The 16,289-nt window shown below is 41.2% G+C and overlaps 1 protein-coding gene across 5 annotated transcripts in view; it reads right to left on the bottom strand.

The window, feature by feature from the left end:
* Positions 1 to 15,319, bottom strand: part of IL7 (interleukin 7) — a 48,223-nt gene extending 32,904 nt beyond the window's left edge. Inside the window, exons 1-5 of one of the 5 annotated variants that reach the window (XM_067467387.1) lie at positions 14,766 to 15,319; positions 8,040 to 8,164; positions 5,713 to 5,769; positions 3,581 to 3,637; positions 1,837 to 1,962 (exon numbers count right to left, since the gene is read on the bottom strand). In XM_067467387.1, coding sequence (XP_067323488.1) covers positions 1,837 to 1,962; positions 3,581 to 3,637; positions 5,713 to 5,769; positions 8,040 to 8,164; positions 14,766 to 14,775 — 375 coding nt within the window. In that variant the 5' untranslated portion in view covers positions 14,776 to 15,319. The remainder of the gene's footprint in view (positions 1 to 1,836; positions 1,963 to 3,580; positions 3,638 to 5,712; positions 5,770 to 8,039; positions 8,165 to 14,765) is intronic. The other 4 variants (XM_067467389.1, XM_067467385.1, XM_067467388.1 and 1 more) reach the window with 4 other exon arrangements.
* Positions 15,320 to 16,289: the final 970 nt, after the last annotated feature.

Below are 16,289 nucleotides of genomic sequence, written 5' to 3'. Positions count from 1 at the left end.
AAGATTTAGGTTATTGCCACAATTCTTCGCTATGTTTCTGAGAATTTGATTGATATCACTCTCTCCTCGCCCCCCCTCCACAGACAGCCTCTCTCTTTAAAGTACTTGTGTGCAGTCTCTCCAAATGAAACTTGCAAAAGAAAATCTAAGTCCAGATACATAGCAGAGATATTATGAATCTAAATAGTTTAGACCTCAATGTATTTGTAGTGTTTTCAATGCAAGGGCCCACTAATATTTCTCCTAATAATATTTGTTTCATTCTGCACAAAATTAATTGGGGATTGTCTATACAAAATGTTTCCACTTATCTAATAGGTTAGTGACTAGAGAACTGTCAGTAAGTGAAATTGATTGAAAAGTGTAACTCAGATTATTTCAATTTGCAAATGCATTTTGGACACAAAGTGGCACACTATATATCACTTTCGAATGTGTGATAAGGCTGAAAAAAACTCTTGAATGTATTAAAAAAAAATTCCATAGACGAGCCTTGGACTGCACACTTGCATGCAGTCACAGACAAATCTCATAAGCAAGAACAGATGAAAGAGTGGACTTCTAATTAAACTAGGGAACTTGTCTGTAATTTGCAAAAAATTAAAGGGCGAGTCATTAGAAATGGAGTCATTGCGAAATAAAGGAAACCTGCACTAAGACTTGAATGTTTATAGTTTGACTATTGTGGAGCTCTTATGCACACATGTAATAAAACTAGATACAAGATTGTATGAAATGTGTCCATTATAGCAAAGAATAACTACTATGATGGATTAGAAGGTGAATTATAAAGAAAGGAATGTTTATCTTAATTCCTTATGATTCAGTAATGAATATGTTTATAGAAATACAAAGTCATTTATTATATTAGTATGCAAAAAAAAATTCTATACCTCTCAGAGAGCTGAACAATGAGAAAAAAAATACACATACAGAGCTCATTTATAGGGCTCCACAGTCACCTACGTACCCACCAGAATACTGATCCTGGAAGACTATCCTACTCGGCCAACAAGGGATCGCCTAAGTAAGTAAGTTTCAGTTTGAATTACAATCCCCCAAAGATATCAGAAAAACATGAGGATTTCGAAGAGGAACTATGAAGGAACAAGTCCAGTTCCTGAAGAAAGAAGATACATCACTAAATATTGAAGTTACTTGATCCTTTTTTGGAATGAAATAAACTCATTCAAAATGTGCAAGATACTATGGACTACCAAAAAGACAAATAAATGGGTCCCAAAGCAAATTATGCTTGAATTCTCCCTAGAATCCAAGATTACTAAACCAAGCTTGTCTTACTTGGGACTTATGAGAAGACACATCATACTAAGAAAGACAATAATGCTTGGAAAGACAGAAAGCACTATGAAAACAGAGAGAGCGTGATAAAAAAAAAAAGACTGGCTCAATCAAGAAAGCCACAGGTCTGAGTTTGCAAAACCTTAACAAGGCTACTGCTGATAGGTTGACTTGGAGGATTATCATTCATTGGATCATCATAAGTCAAAGTGAACTTGACAACACTGAACAAAGCAATAAATCCCTGCAAGGCACAAAGTAATTCAATGTTTCTCAGTGTACTCTGTTATAAAGACACAGAGGAATTTTCTATAGCACTTTCCACACTAAAAGTTTCTATAGAAATCACCACCACTAATAATAGTTTTATCAGAAAAATAGTTCACAGGATGTTTAGGCAAATGTTCATGACTTTTTATGTTTTTCACATCTTTATTGTTTTCTTTACTTTTTATTATCCAAATAAGAATGTGAGATACAAGTAACAGTAAACTGAAGCAAACAAATAACAATTACATTCTTGTGCAGACATACCTGACGTAGTAACTTCAGTGTCGATTTTGAAACCGAGCTCATGTTATCTTGTAGCTCAGAATTACTGGTTATACATGTCTCAGAAATGTTTTTAAGACACCGTGCCATACAACGTAGTGCTTTTGCCTGTAACAAAATATATCATAATGATTTTTAGTGATGATAAATATTATACAACAACCTAACATGCTCAATTTATAGATTGGTGAATTATAGTCTCAGCATCTTGTCTATCTCAGACTAGATCAATCATAATGATCATGGAAACCAGAAACCTTGGAAACTACATTTAAAAAAAAAACTTAACAGATAACAGATAACAATTGTAGTTCACTAGAAACCAGAAGACCGTTGTTTGTGACCTTACATTTTGATTCCATTGAGTCAATAGGTTTAATTGGAATTAACACTTAGATTCATTTCTTTGTGCACACTCAATTTGAGCTAAAACAGAACCGTAAAGGAATATGGTAAGAACTCAGATCGATGGGGTAGCAAACTTAAAATCAGTATGTTTGGTGGGCAGAATAATGTATGTTAGTTTAACTGAGTGATGTTGTGGCAGTAAAGCTTCCTCCAAATTTATGCAAGTGCCAAAAAGGACATTTCATTCAAGATTAAAGTCCTAATCCAGACTGAACACCTGACATATAATCTGGGGCACATCAACATTGATCATTTAGGTTGAAGGAGCCCTAGATCAGATCTGTGGCAGTCAAATGCCACATGAACCTTGATTAGAGCCATGACCTTGGCCTGCATTAACCAAAGTCAGCAGGTAGTCCGAATTCTGGACTAGAATTCAGACTATCTCCTACCTTTAGACCCATCTAAACAGTTGGGCCAATCCCAGAATGGAACTGATTGCAGTTGCTCTCACTGTCATTCCATGTCTTTGGAAGCTCAGATGGCACAGGGACATGGGATGGCAGTTGCTGGTAAGGAATGGTCACCTAGTAGCACCAATCTGTGTTTGATGTTGCTGGGCAGTCAAGACTCCCTTCCACCTCCATAGCAGCTGCCTGTCTGAACCCTCCCAAGGCTGATCCAACATATGCCATGCTAGATCAGTGGAAGGGTCAGTGTAGCTACACCCCAAGAAAACAACAGAAAAATGTAAATCATAACTCAAGTTGTTACATCAGGGCTTTGGACTGACCCAAGATGAATAATGTGAAAATAGTGAGGAATGAGTAGCTGTAAGTAGGAGAACAAGTAGGAATGGAGTGCTTGACAGCTGTCTGGCATATAAAACTGATGTGCATGCACATGTGTAAAAATAACTATACTGGTTACTTATGAGCTGCACAACCATGTTCAATATTCTGGTCATGATTAGTCATTTCTTTAGCCAATTCACTTAAGGCCAAAATAAATTGAAGTTATTATACTTTGAATATCTCATAAGAAAACATGACTCAGTGAGAAAGACAATAATTCTTTGTAAATTGGAAGTCAGTAGAAAAAGAGGAAGATCATTGCACTGAGGAATTGAGTCAGCAAAGAAAACCATGGCCATGACTTTTCAAGACTTGAAAACTTTTCACAGGTTATTAATAAACAAGGATCATAGAGACATTGATGCTGACTTGACGGTAAATGATAAAAGACCTATTCAAACCATGCCTGGTCTTATCTGTTACAAAAGGAAAAAATAAAGTACACAAATATTACATACTTTCCTGGTTAAACTAATTTTATCACAAGTATGGATGCATATTAACTCCCAAAAAATGAACATTACCATATTTGAATTGCAGCAGCACCTACACACAGCAGCATTTTGTCCAGTTGTATTCTCCTATAATAAACAAATGTACACGTAGTGACATTTAAATGTAAATGTTTCTGTATGTCCATTTGCAACATAATAAAGGACTCTTTTAGAAGAGAAAATGGACCTCTAATTGTATCATATTTCACTGCATAATAGTTTCACTTCCTTCCTCCCCCACTTTGGGGGGAAAGAGGGTGAAACTATTATGTGGGGATTTTTTTCTTTTTTTTTGCAGCTATGGGGCTTTGCTCAGCTTCCAGAGGGAAATCTCATAGCTGCAAAGAAGCCCGCATTTCGGCCAAGGAAAGCCACAAGAACTGTTTTGACTACCAACAGTTGAGGGAGGCCCTGGAGCTCTCTGGACAGCAGGCGGGCAAGAGGGTGAAGGCTCACTCACCCATGAGCTCACTTGAGAAAGCTGCAAGGCCTCCCTCAGGTACTGTCAGCTGAAGGAGACCCTGCAGCTCTGGCTGAGAGGCACACAGGTGGGTGAAGGGTCATCTGCCCACCCACCTCTCCCCTCAGAGCAAGGGAGGGCTGGCTTGCCAAGGCAAGCTTCCTAGCTCAGAGGACAGAGGCGATCAGGGCAGCAAATTCACTCATACAATTACCCTCCCTTTTCAAGGTACAGAGGGTTGTCCCCTTGCATAATAGTCACACCTGTCAACTGTGGGTGTGACTATTATGTGAGGAAAACAAAAATACCCTTTTGGCACCCTAAAAGGGGTGAATGTGACTATTATGCGATGGTGACTAGTATGTGATGAAATACGGAATTAAGGGGTTCCAGTGCATTTTACTTTTATTCTACCTACAAATTCCAGGTTTGTGTTCAGACACTTTTATAAAATATCCTAAGTTTCCCTTCCTCCTACCTCCTTTGCTTCCTTCATACTTCAATATCACATCTAAACCCATGCAGCTTTTTAGAAGCTGATTTTCACTAGCCTTATTTATGAATATTCGTAAGTTATAATGAAACTGATAAAGTGCTTTAGTTATATTACACTAAAATTTGTATAATTTTGCTTTTGTGCAACCATTCATATTTCCAAAACTTTATCTCTATTGAATCACTGTCCTAGGAATAATAGCTGTGTTTACTGGTAACAGCCATCTAAGGTAACTCTGGGACAATAAAAACAGATAGCCAAGGATGAATACATCTCATTTTGGGAAATACTGAGTTAATTTAAACTGATTGGGGAATCAGGAATTTGAAAAACTCCTTGATAATGCCAGGAGTTTACAGGAAATACTTTGGGATGAAGAAAACATCGTAAGCATTTCCAAAATATAACCAATGATTTGTACAGGACAGGGTCTATAAACTCCGCTCTAGGCACTCAAACTGCCATGTCTCTGGTGAGTAGACATGGGTTGAACAGAGAGACAGAAGCTACTAGCTTGTCCCACTGTGAGCCATTTTTGCCTCTTTTATTTATTTTGAATATGAACATTTTAAACAGGGCAATAAGACAAGAGAATAAATTGATTTTAAATGAAAACACATGTATTTAAATTAAAGGCACTTCTAGAGGAATCTAGTGATTGTTTTAGCAAGTATAGAAATGTTACTTGAAACATTGAAATAATTTAAAGGACTGAATTTAAAATCAATATGCAAGCAATGACGATATTGCAAAAAAGAAAAAGAAAAAGGTACCACAATGATAAATGTAAAGTTTATGTTACTGAAGAATAATTATGTTAACAAATAGAATGATATAAAGAAAATTATTCTAAGACAAGAAAAACTCCAGCTCAAGTTGAGTGGTATTATCAGATTTGAAATTCTTGTTTGGTTTGGTTGAAAAACTTGGTTATGTTGACAAATAAGAGATTGTTGGATTTGGGATGGCATGGCCAGAAGTAGAATGGATATTTATGTCTGTTTCTATGAATTTTCCCCACCTTAGACCTTCCTCACTAAATCTTTGGGCATAGAATATTTGCTCCATGGAGAGCACCAAATCCTTGGACATTGAAGATAGCTGTTCCAGATGATTCACTGGAAAGATCTGAAGGAACAGATATATGCATCTTGCGAACATTCTGGACATATCGCAATCAAAGATCTATAGATACGCTGACATTACCTTAGTTGAATTGCAGGAAAGCCCTCTGAAATCTGAAGTGTTTTGAAGGCTATGCTCCTATAATAAATTTGAACAAGATACCTTAGAAAATTGAAATAAACAGGACACATCCAATTATCCTGAAAATTCATGACTAGCATACAGTTGAAAACAAATCACCTTTAGTCCAAATATGAGATGAGTTCCCTAAGCACAAAATGTAATTGCAAAATAGTTTGTAGGATGTGTAAAATGACTTTTGTTTACACATCTTTAAGAAAAATCCTGTCATACCTCAACATCAAGAAAGGGATTGTTTACATGTTAAATACGAATAGCTGCTCATTCCTTCCTTGGCAGTTATTTCTTGGCATGACAATTTCAGCATTTCGGCAATGGACTCAAAAGAGTTCTGGGAAGGAGTCTTGAACGTAAGCAAGGGAAAACCCCTCTCCATAGAAAAAGAACATTTCAAGACGAAAACCATGGCTCCTCCCTAACTTGAAATATTTCTGGCAATGTGCTCCTTAACAATTTACCCACACCTTTTGAATAGAAAATCTGCACTTAACCTTGTGAATCTCCTATTTTTCTGACTTATTTTTCCTTAACAAAAGACATGAATAATGACCACAGTTAATTAAGATCGACAGGGTGGGGGCAGATTTGCTAAACTCAATAAAAGATGGGCTCCTGATGCTTTAATAATTGTAAGATCATTAATCTGGAAGGCTTTCCATAAAACGTCATCAAATGGAATTGAAGGACTTCTTCATTCCAACAAAGCCCACCTTTGAGCTGATGTATGCTTTCCAAAACAAGGCTATTGTTGACTAGTGGAGCAGCAGCAAAGCATCCAGCTCTGCTCCTACAGTTGGGTCCATAGTAATGAAATCAGCCTGCAGAGCTTTCTGAGGCTCCTAGACATAGCATAGAGGTTTCTTGGCTTCCTTAGAGGACAACAGACTGTGACTTGTCCAAAATCCAGTGACTTTCCATGACTGAACAGGATGCAAACCTGTTCTTCCCCTAAGTTATAGTTCAAGACTCAAACCCCTACACTGGGTCTCCAATTTGTTATTTTATAGTCCTGTAAATTCCTGATTAAAGGGTGGGATATAACATATTTCAGATAAATAAGTCATTTCAGATTAATACTAGAGGTGTGCAAAGCAGCTGAAATCTGATGAGTAATTCGTTTTGGAGATTCAAAGGGATTCCGTCTCATTTCAAAACCAAATCTCTGGAACTTCATAATTGTTTCGTTAGCGGCAATGGGGAAAAATTTGAAGCTTCTTTGTCGTTGTTATGGCTATCAGGATGAAACTTGGCACACTTGTAAACAATATCTATGACTTTAAGCTTGCTAAGTTGCAAAGTGTTTCAGTCATCCACTAATTTGTAGGTATTTTTTAAAGTTTTTTTTAAAAAGAAATGACGAAACGCTTGAATTTCTGACAATGAGACAACATAAGAAGTGTGCCTTCCCAGAATAATGATCCCATACCACTTTGTCCTCTAAAGCACTTTATATATTTAGGTCTGCTCGTATGGTCCCACAAACTGCCCTATCACTTTTTTGTCTATGTCCAGCATTATTTTTAATCTTTTAATTTAATTACATTTGGCCTACCCATAGTTTTTAAAGTGTGTTGTCCTATTGATATTGTATGTGTTATTGGTTTACTGTTTTGTTATTTTAAATTGCTTGTATTGTTATTGTTATTGCTATTGCTTGTATTGTTGTATTTTGGGCTCGGTCTCATGTAAGCTGCACTGAGTCCCTTGGGGAGATGGTAGCGGGGTATAAATAAAGTGTTGTTGTTGTTATTATTATTATTATTATTATTATTATTATTATTATTATTATAAGCAGACTCTCAATCCTGCAAAGTTTCAGAAAGATTCATTCATCTACTTAGTGATTTTTAGGAGTTTTTAAGTTTTCTTTTTCAATTAAGAAATTATTTCAAAAGAACTACAGCTTGAAACGCCCTGAAACAACAAACCTTTACTAATCTCTCTGAAACATTTCAGAGGCTTCTGTTTTGTTTCATAATGCTTCAGAGGGGGTCCCATTCCAATTAGTAATTCAGATATTGGTATTAACAAATCATACAAATCTCTGAATTATAAAATGAACCTTCAAAACTTTGCACAGCCCTAATAAATGAATTCCATAATACAGTTTTTACTCACATATTGTATCTTAGATTGGTTAAGGAAGGCACAAATATTCCAACATCAAATTAGGAATGAAACAGCTCAGCTCAGTATGTGTGCAGGACCACATACACATACATGTTAATTGTAATTTCAAGGAATGGGATTCATAAAATGCTACCTACCAGCTGTTCAAGATCGATGCTTAACATATAACGATACACAGCTTCTCTGTCCATGCAAGGAGATGAAGCATCTGTCACCAAAACTAGGAACAGTGGTACAATCCAAAAGACATTCCTTAAAAAAGCTAGATTGCAAAAATTACATTGTATTAGTACCAAGATGATATATATTCAGTTGGTTGACATAATATTAGCTATTTCGGGGATGTATGAATTAGATGTGTGCAGGAAGAAGATATGGCAGTTACAAAAATGAGTAGATTTCTAACAGAAAATGCTTTTCAAAACACAATAACTCTTGTCAGAATTACAGTTCATAAAATGAAAAATGTTATATTTGGAAATTAGACTTCAACCCACACAGTTGAGCCCTTCACACGACTCAAGTTTCAACTGTGGGGCGAGGCATTTTGCCATTTTTGAACTATTCTTAAACTGGTTGGTAATGGACTTATTTTTAAATTCCCTGCTCAGAGACAGAAAAATGGCCAATATCTCCATGTGATGTTAATCCCTGTTGCCAACTTTTGTTGCCTACTTATAAACAAAATGATGGTGCTGTGTGTGGAAGGAACCAAAATGCCAATTTCCTCAGATCACCAATGCAGAGAGGCTTGGGGAAAAATCAGGTTTAATTCGAAACCACTTCCTATGATCCAGAATGATTCTTTTTTTTAAAAAAAATAATAATCAAAATCCTGGAGAGAATCCGGGAGGAAAGCTCAGTGCAAACAACCCCATGGGAAGGGCCACCTTAAGAATGATGCCTCAATTCTGCTTCAGTAAAAATGTCTTGAAGGCAAAGGACCCCAGGAAAAGTGCCGTGTTAAGAAAGGTGCTCTGTTTCATTGGAAGGGTCTTGAATGCAAACGTCCCCTTGGAAAGTGCCACCTTAAGAAAAATATCTTAAATCTGCTTCAGTGGAAGGGTCTTGAAGGCAGTGCTGCCTTAAAGAATGCCTGTTTTTAAAGGTGTCCTGGTATCCTTGAAATGGGAGGAGTCACTGCTTGCACATGTGATGGGAATTAAGCAGATGGTTGAGTTAGAAGCTTGAGGAGACGATCTTAGTGCGATGGCGGTGAGTAAATTCTTCGTCTTCTTTAAAGACAGAAACCCCATGCTTTTCCCCACTTTCTCCAGCTTTTTTTTTAGTGTCAGGAGCAACTTGAGAAACTGCAAGTAGCTTCTGGTGTGAGAGAATTGGCCATCTGTAAGGATGTTGCCCAGGGGATGCTGGATGCTTTTTAATGTTTTTACCATCCTATTGGGAGGCTTCTCTCATGTCCCTGCATGGAGCTGGAACTGATAAAGGGAGCTCATCAGCACTCTCCCTGGGTTGGATTCAAACCAGCAACCTTCAGGTCAGCTCAAACCAGCAACCCTCAGGTCAGCAAGCCAACCTTCAAGTCATTAGTCCTGCCAGCACAAGGGTTTAACCCATTGAGCCACCAGGGGTTCCTGTTCTTTGTGATGAAGTCTATCATGATGTATGGACATCACAAATAAAAACGTTAATTTTTCTAATTAAGGTGATACGCATTTTCCAAATCTCAGGAATCACAGGTGTACACACATATATGTTGAGTACCTCTTAACTAAAATGCCTGGGAACAGAAGTGTTTTGGATTTTAGATGGAGGTGGGGGCTGAACACCTGTATTTGCATTTATATACATAACAAAATACATTTGGAGATTGGACCCACATCTAAACATTGATGCACTTTATACAATATTTTAAATAATTTTGTGCATGAAACAAAGTTGGTGTACACTGAACCATCAGAAAGCAAAGGTGTTACTGGTTCAGAAACCCATGTGGAACATTTGGGAGTATTTTGGATTTTGAAATTCCAGATAAGGGATACTCAGACCACATTTGTAATAATCAATTATTAACTAATGGAACTACTGTGGGAAAAGCAATGATAGTAAAGTCCACAGTGCAGTCCTGGACACTTTCTTCTTGCTGCCTGCTCTGCAATAAATCTGATTCAATGGGATGTATTTCCTTTAAAGTGCACTTACAATTACAGTCTAAGTCTCAGCAATCTGAGAATAAGTGCCAATGAAATCAGTAGAACTGACTTCTCAGCAGACATCAGACTCTACAACAACCTATCCACTTCCAAACAGGCTATAAAATTCTCAATATAAATGGAAACAGAACCAACCTAATTAATAGGGGTAAATACCTATTCTGTGCAGCACTGAAGGATATCTAACTGTCTGTTATTCAATATATGGTTCCATTATGTGGCCAAAGTACTTCATCTCTGCCTCTAATATCCTTCCCTCCAGTGAGCAGTCAGGCATTATTTCCTGGAGTATGGACTGGTTTGATCTTCTTGTGATCCAAGGCACTCTCCAAATTTTTCTCCAGCACACAGCTCAAAATCGTCTATCTTCCTTCTCTCAGCCTTCTTTATGGTCCAGTTCTCACATCCATAAGCTGTTACCAGGAATACAATTGCTTTAAGGATGTGGATCTTCATTGCCAGTGTGATGTCTCTACTCTTCACTACTTTTTCGAGATTAGTCATTGCTCTCCTTATGATTTCCTGGCTGAAGTCTGCATCTGCAATAATCTTCACACCTAGAAATACAAAGTTGTCACTGCCTCCTTGTTTTCCCCCTCTATGTGCCAGTTATCAATCAGTCTGGTTGCCGTTGTCTTGGGATTTTGATTTTAACTGCAACCCAACTTCTTCTTTCACCTGGGTTCACCTCTCTTTCAGCCATCAAAATGGTATCATCTGCATATCTAAAGTTGTTAATGTTTCTTCCAGCAATTTTAATTCCGGCCTTGGATTCATCAATCCCCACACATCACATGATGTATTCTGCATACCAGATGAAAAGGTTGGGTGAGAGTATACAGCTTTGCCATACTCCTTTTCCAATCTTAAACCAGTCTGTTGGCCCATGGTGTGTTCTTACCATTGCTACTTGGTCATTATACAAATTCCTCAGGAAACATACAAGGTGGCTTCGTATCCCCATACCACACAGTCAAAAGCTTTAGAATAGTCAATAAAACAGATATAGATTTTTTTCTAAAACTCCCTATCTACCTCCATTATCCTGAATTTTAACTGTATGCAATTTTAGCTAAGGCAAATCCTTTCCATAACCACTGAAACAATCTATACATTTCACAACAAAACTGATATTGTTTCGTAACACAACAACAACAACAAAAATTATTTGTAACTCAAAAATAATGTCAAGGGATGTCTCTGGAAACCAAAGCAGCAATGCAATATAAAACCAATTAACATTTTCAAAGGTTGCATACAAAGGTTGCATTTCTAAAAACAAACAAACCCAAGGCTATAATGAAAACTCTCTTACTACATACATGCAGCTAACTTCCTTCCAAATATTATCTCTGCAGCTGGAGAACCACAAACTAATGCAAATAACTCCAGACAATAATTTTAAAGAACTAAAAAGTACAATAAGGTTTTCTGCCACCCAAGATTCCTCACAGTCCTTCCTCCACGGGAAAAAATTGGAAACTTCTGTAGCATTGAGCCAGAAACAGTTCCTTCCCACTGCTCCTAACCATGATCAACTGTGCACAACCTAAAAAATGGGAGTAGAAGAGTACAAATTGAGAGGAAGTATACAATACTGCTTTCCTAGCCAGAAGGGAGAAACAGTAGTGCAAGAGATAAGCAGGGAGGCAAGGCAACAAGCAGGAGTTTCCCACGTTAGATTCCTTCACTGAATGATAAGCCAGAACACAATGCACCAATTTCTGCAATACTGCTTTTCGGTCCTTAGTTGGCAACTGCACTTGCGGGCAGAGTCCACACAGAGCTGTTGGGAACTACTAGTGGCAAAGTCTACTGTTGAGCAAGCTTCTCTCACTCATTCAGTCCTTATGACCCCATGAAAATGCAACAGATATATACGCAAATCTGCCAGAAAGGCAAACAACGGAAACACAACTTTGTAAACAGTACCAGAATTGGATTGTGGATCTCTCCCCGCCACCTCTCCTTGTAATAATAATAACAAAAACTACAATAACTAAGTATGTATCATGGATATTGCAATCCCAGGTGACAGCAGGATTGACAGGAAGCAACTGGAAAAGCTTACATGATATGAGAATTTAAAGACAGAACTGCAAAGACTCTGGCACAAGCCAGTCAAGGTGGTCCCAGTGGTGATCAGCACACTGGGTGCAGTGCCTAAAGACCTTGGCCTGTACTTCAAAACAATTGGCACTGACAAATTTACCATCTGTCAGCTGCAAAAGCCCACCCTACTTGGATCTGCACACAATATCTGCTGATACATCACACAGTCCTAAGAAATGTCCGACGTGTAATCGAATACAAAAGCCAGCATAGAGATCTTATTTGCTGTGCACTAATCTTGTTGTGTATCAAATAATAACTGTATTTGCATCCTGCCTCATCTCCCCAGAGGGACTCAGGGCAGCTGTTATGGACTGGAAGGCTACCATGAAGCCTACTACCCAGCACTACTGGAAAAGCCATAACTCAAAAGTGGCAAGCATAAAATGGAACAGTTTATACTAGGCTTTATCAGCATCTGGATTGGGAATTCTGGCAAGCTAAAGCAGGCATGGACCAACTTTGGGCCTCCAGGTGTTTTGGACTTCAACTCCCACCATTTCTTGAGGGATTCGGGGCAGCTCTTGTGGACTGGAAGGCTGCCATGAAGCCTACTACCCTGCACTATTGGAATAGCCATAACTCAAAGATGGCAAGCATAAAAAGGAACAGTTTACATCAGGCTTTATTAGCATCTACATTGGGAATACTGGCAAGCTAAAACAGACAAACTTTGAGCCTCCAGGTGTTTTGGACTTCACTTCCCACCATTCCTAACATCCTGAAGGGGGAAACAAAAGGGCCTGAGGCTGTTAGGAATGGTGGGAAGTGAAGTCCAAAACACCTGGAGGTCCAAAGTTTGCCCATGCCTGACCTAAAGACTACCTGGTATCACTCCACCAAGGAACACCTTTGTTTGTCATATGAAAAGTATGACACACTGTAAACATATCTGTCTCCTGCTCAGTCTATAGAATCGCAGTGACATGGAACAAAATCCATGCTGTGAATGTGAGGTTGGGGGATCCTTGGACCCCAACACTTTGTGTCCAAAGGCAACGTCTTATTGGAGGCATCAAGGAAGTTGCAACCTCCTCAATCGAATGGGGTCCTTAGGGCCTGGGTGGGATCCATATATCCCTCTAGAGCAGTGGTTCGCAACCTGTAGGTCCTCAGGTGTTTTGGCCTACAAATTTCAGATATCCCAGCCAGTTTACCAGATGTTAGGATTTCTGGGAGTTGAAGGCCAAAACATCTGGGAACCACAGGTTGAGAACGACTACTATAGAAGAGGCTACTCCAAAGACAGGGGGATTCTTAAGACTTTTAAGCAGAGACACTCGCTAGAACACCTCAGCAAGCAAGAGTCCAAAAGTGGCAGGCTAAAACCCAGAACCTTTATCAATGGCTGATACCAAATGAGAGTCTCCCCCCTGGGCACACAGAAAACTGGGCGACTTGGAAGGTGCTGAACAGGCTGCACTCTGACTCCACGAGATGCAGAGCCAACCTTAAGAAATGGGGCCACAAAGTGGAATCCACAACATGCGAGTGTGGAGAAGAGCAAACCACTGACCAACTACTGCAATGCAACCTGAGCCCTGCCACATGTACAATGGTGGAACTCCTTGCGGCAACACCAGATGCACTCCAAGTGGCCAGATACTGGTCAAAGGACATTTAATTGAATACCAAGTTTGCAAACTTTGTATTTTGTATGTTTGTTTGTTTTAATGCAATACAGCTGTTTGGTTCGCCACTGACACAATAAATAAAATATATTATTATTATTAAACTTTATTTATACCCCACCACCATCTCCTAGCAAAATAATGAGTCGTCTTCAGGCTGATATGAGCGGGGTAGAAATAATGCAAATAAATGAATAAATAATAGAATTAAAATCAAAGTTAAATTAAAATAATATACCACAATTAAAAAAAAAACCAGTTACATAAAAACAGTAAAGGAAAGTTAACGCAGTGGGATACAAAATCAAGTATGATGTGAAATAACAATTAGGGACAAGAAGTGAATCAGGATGGGCTTGGCCAGATGCACAGAGAAAAACAGGGGACACAGGACGGGAGAGGAAACTGGAGCGATTTCTCTGTTGGGAGGAGAAGAGGAGAACCTCGCCTGGGCTGGCAACCTCCTGTTTAGTGAACTCTTCCAACTTTGTGGGCTTTCCCCAGAAAGCTTTACGGGAAAAGGCAGAGCTCAGAGGTAAACAGACAAAAACGCCTAAAGGACAAACTATGGAAAGCTTTGCCAACTGGAGAGAAGCCCGGCCAACTCAGGGAGGGAGGGCAGGTATCCCGAGTGCGGGCAGGAGATTTCCTCCCAAAAGGGTCGCGGGGAGGAGGCGAAGGAGGGGAAGGTGAGGACGGGCGGGCGGTCCCGACCTGCCTCTCCTCCAAGATATTCCGGGCATAGGCTTCCTTGGAGCCCTGCTTCTGGGAAGAAGGCGCTTCTACTTTCGTTCCGGGAGGAAAGGGAAAGCCGGGGAAATTCCCGCCGCCTGACCGAGGCGATAAAAGCCAAGGAGCGGGGCACCGGGCGCAGAAGAGAAGCGGAGCCTCGGAGGAGAGCCAGGGCTGCTTCTCCTGAGCCCGGCCAGGCTCGCCCTCGCCTTACCATGGACCATGGTCCGCCCAGAAGAGACGGGGCCCGCTCGCTCCTCATGGTGGAGCCGCAGAAGCAGCAACCGCAGCCGAGCAGGTCAGCTCCATCGCGCCGCGCTTCGGACACCTTGAGCCGCAGTCAGAAGGGACGCACACGCGCTGGGCTTTGGCACGAGGCGCGGACGTCCTGGCAGCTGGCTCTGGCGGGGCGGGACGGCTTCGCGCCTGGACGTCGCTCCCCGGTTTGCTTTCGCTTTCCAGCCGCCTCTCGCAGCTCGCCCCTGGGCCACTTCGGTCCCCCTGTTGAAGCCAGAGCCTCCTGGGCGCAGCGGGCGGCTGGGGACCACGCTGGGCTTCCCTGCCAGCCAGCCAGCTAGGCCAACAGGGAGAGAGGCAGCGCACTCCTGGCCGCTCCTTGGAGAAACAAGGAAGGGGCGGGCGGCGTGCGGAATCTTCAAGTGCCGCTGGAATGGCAGGGGAGGTGGGACCCACTCTGCCTCCCCTCCCCTCTCTGCGCCTTGGCGGAGTCCCACTTCTCCCGGGAGACGAGCCCACTCCACCCACCCTACCCCACCCCACCCCACCCTCCGAGCCAAGCGGGCTTCTCGGACCTCGGCGACGCTTTCTTTGGCGGGTTCAGTGGGAACGCATGCGACTCGCAGGTTTTCATGCTCAGGGTGCTGCTGCTCCCACTGGAGCGCCCTTTCTCGTTTCCTTCCTCCGCCTCGTCCCCGAGGATCCGTTGAGAAAAACGATGGACCACTTGGCGCCCTTCCCTGCTCAGGCCCCTGGCTTCTTTCCTCCTCTGCACCACCGCTCCCCAGTCGGCAATGGGTTAAAGCCAGTGGTTCTCAACCTGTGGGTCCCCAGATGTTTCGGCCTTCAACTCCCAGAAAGCCTAACAGCTGGTAAACTGGCTGGGATGTCTGGGAGTTGTAGTCCAAAACACCTGGGGACCCACAGTTTGAGAACCACTTGGTTAAACCCTTGTGCTGGCAGGACCGCTGACAGCAGTCCTGCCAGCACAAGGGTTTAACCCAGTGGCAGCCATGTAGCGGGGGGGGGGGGGCTTGAGGGGCTTCAGCCCCCCCCCCCGGAAATTCTCATGGTGGTTCGCGAAAAGGCCTTACTGGTGCATTATTTAAACTGTTATGTTTATTCATATCATGATCTGATCACCATACTCAATATATCCCATATGCATGGGGGTATTGGGGTAATGATACAAAAGGTTTGCTAGGCTAGACCCTCTTTCACTCAGACTCAGCCCCCCCCCAAAACTCAGCCCCCCTGAAACCCCCCCCCCCTGAAAAAAAATCACCCCCCCCGAAACAAAATCCTGGCTACGGACCTGCCTAGTGGTTCTCAACCTGTGGGTCCCCAGGTGTTTTGGACTACAAAATCCGGGGAGAGCGGGTTGAGCTCCCTTTAAATCCGGGGAGAGCGGGTTGAGCTCCCTCTGTCAGCTCCAGTTCCACTTGCAGCAACATGAGAGAAGCCTCCCACAAGGATGGCAAAACATCGAACACCCGGGCGT

Source organism: Anolis sagrei, chromosome 4, assembly GCF_037176765.1.
Source record: "Anolis sagrei isolate rAnoSag1 chromosome 4, rAnoSag1.mat, whole genome shotgun sequence".
In the NCBI taxonomy this organism is placed as follows: Eukaryota; Metazoa; Chordata; class Lepidosauria; order Squamata; family Dactyloidae; genus Anolis; species Anolis sagrei.
Note: the sequence above shows the minus strand (reverse complement) of the source record. Positions and strands in the feature narration are given on the sequence as shown.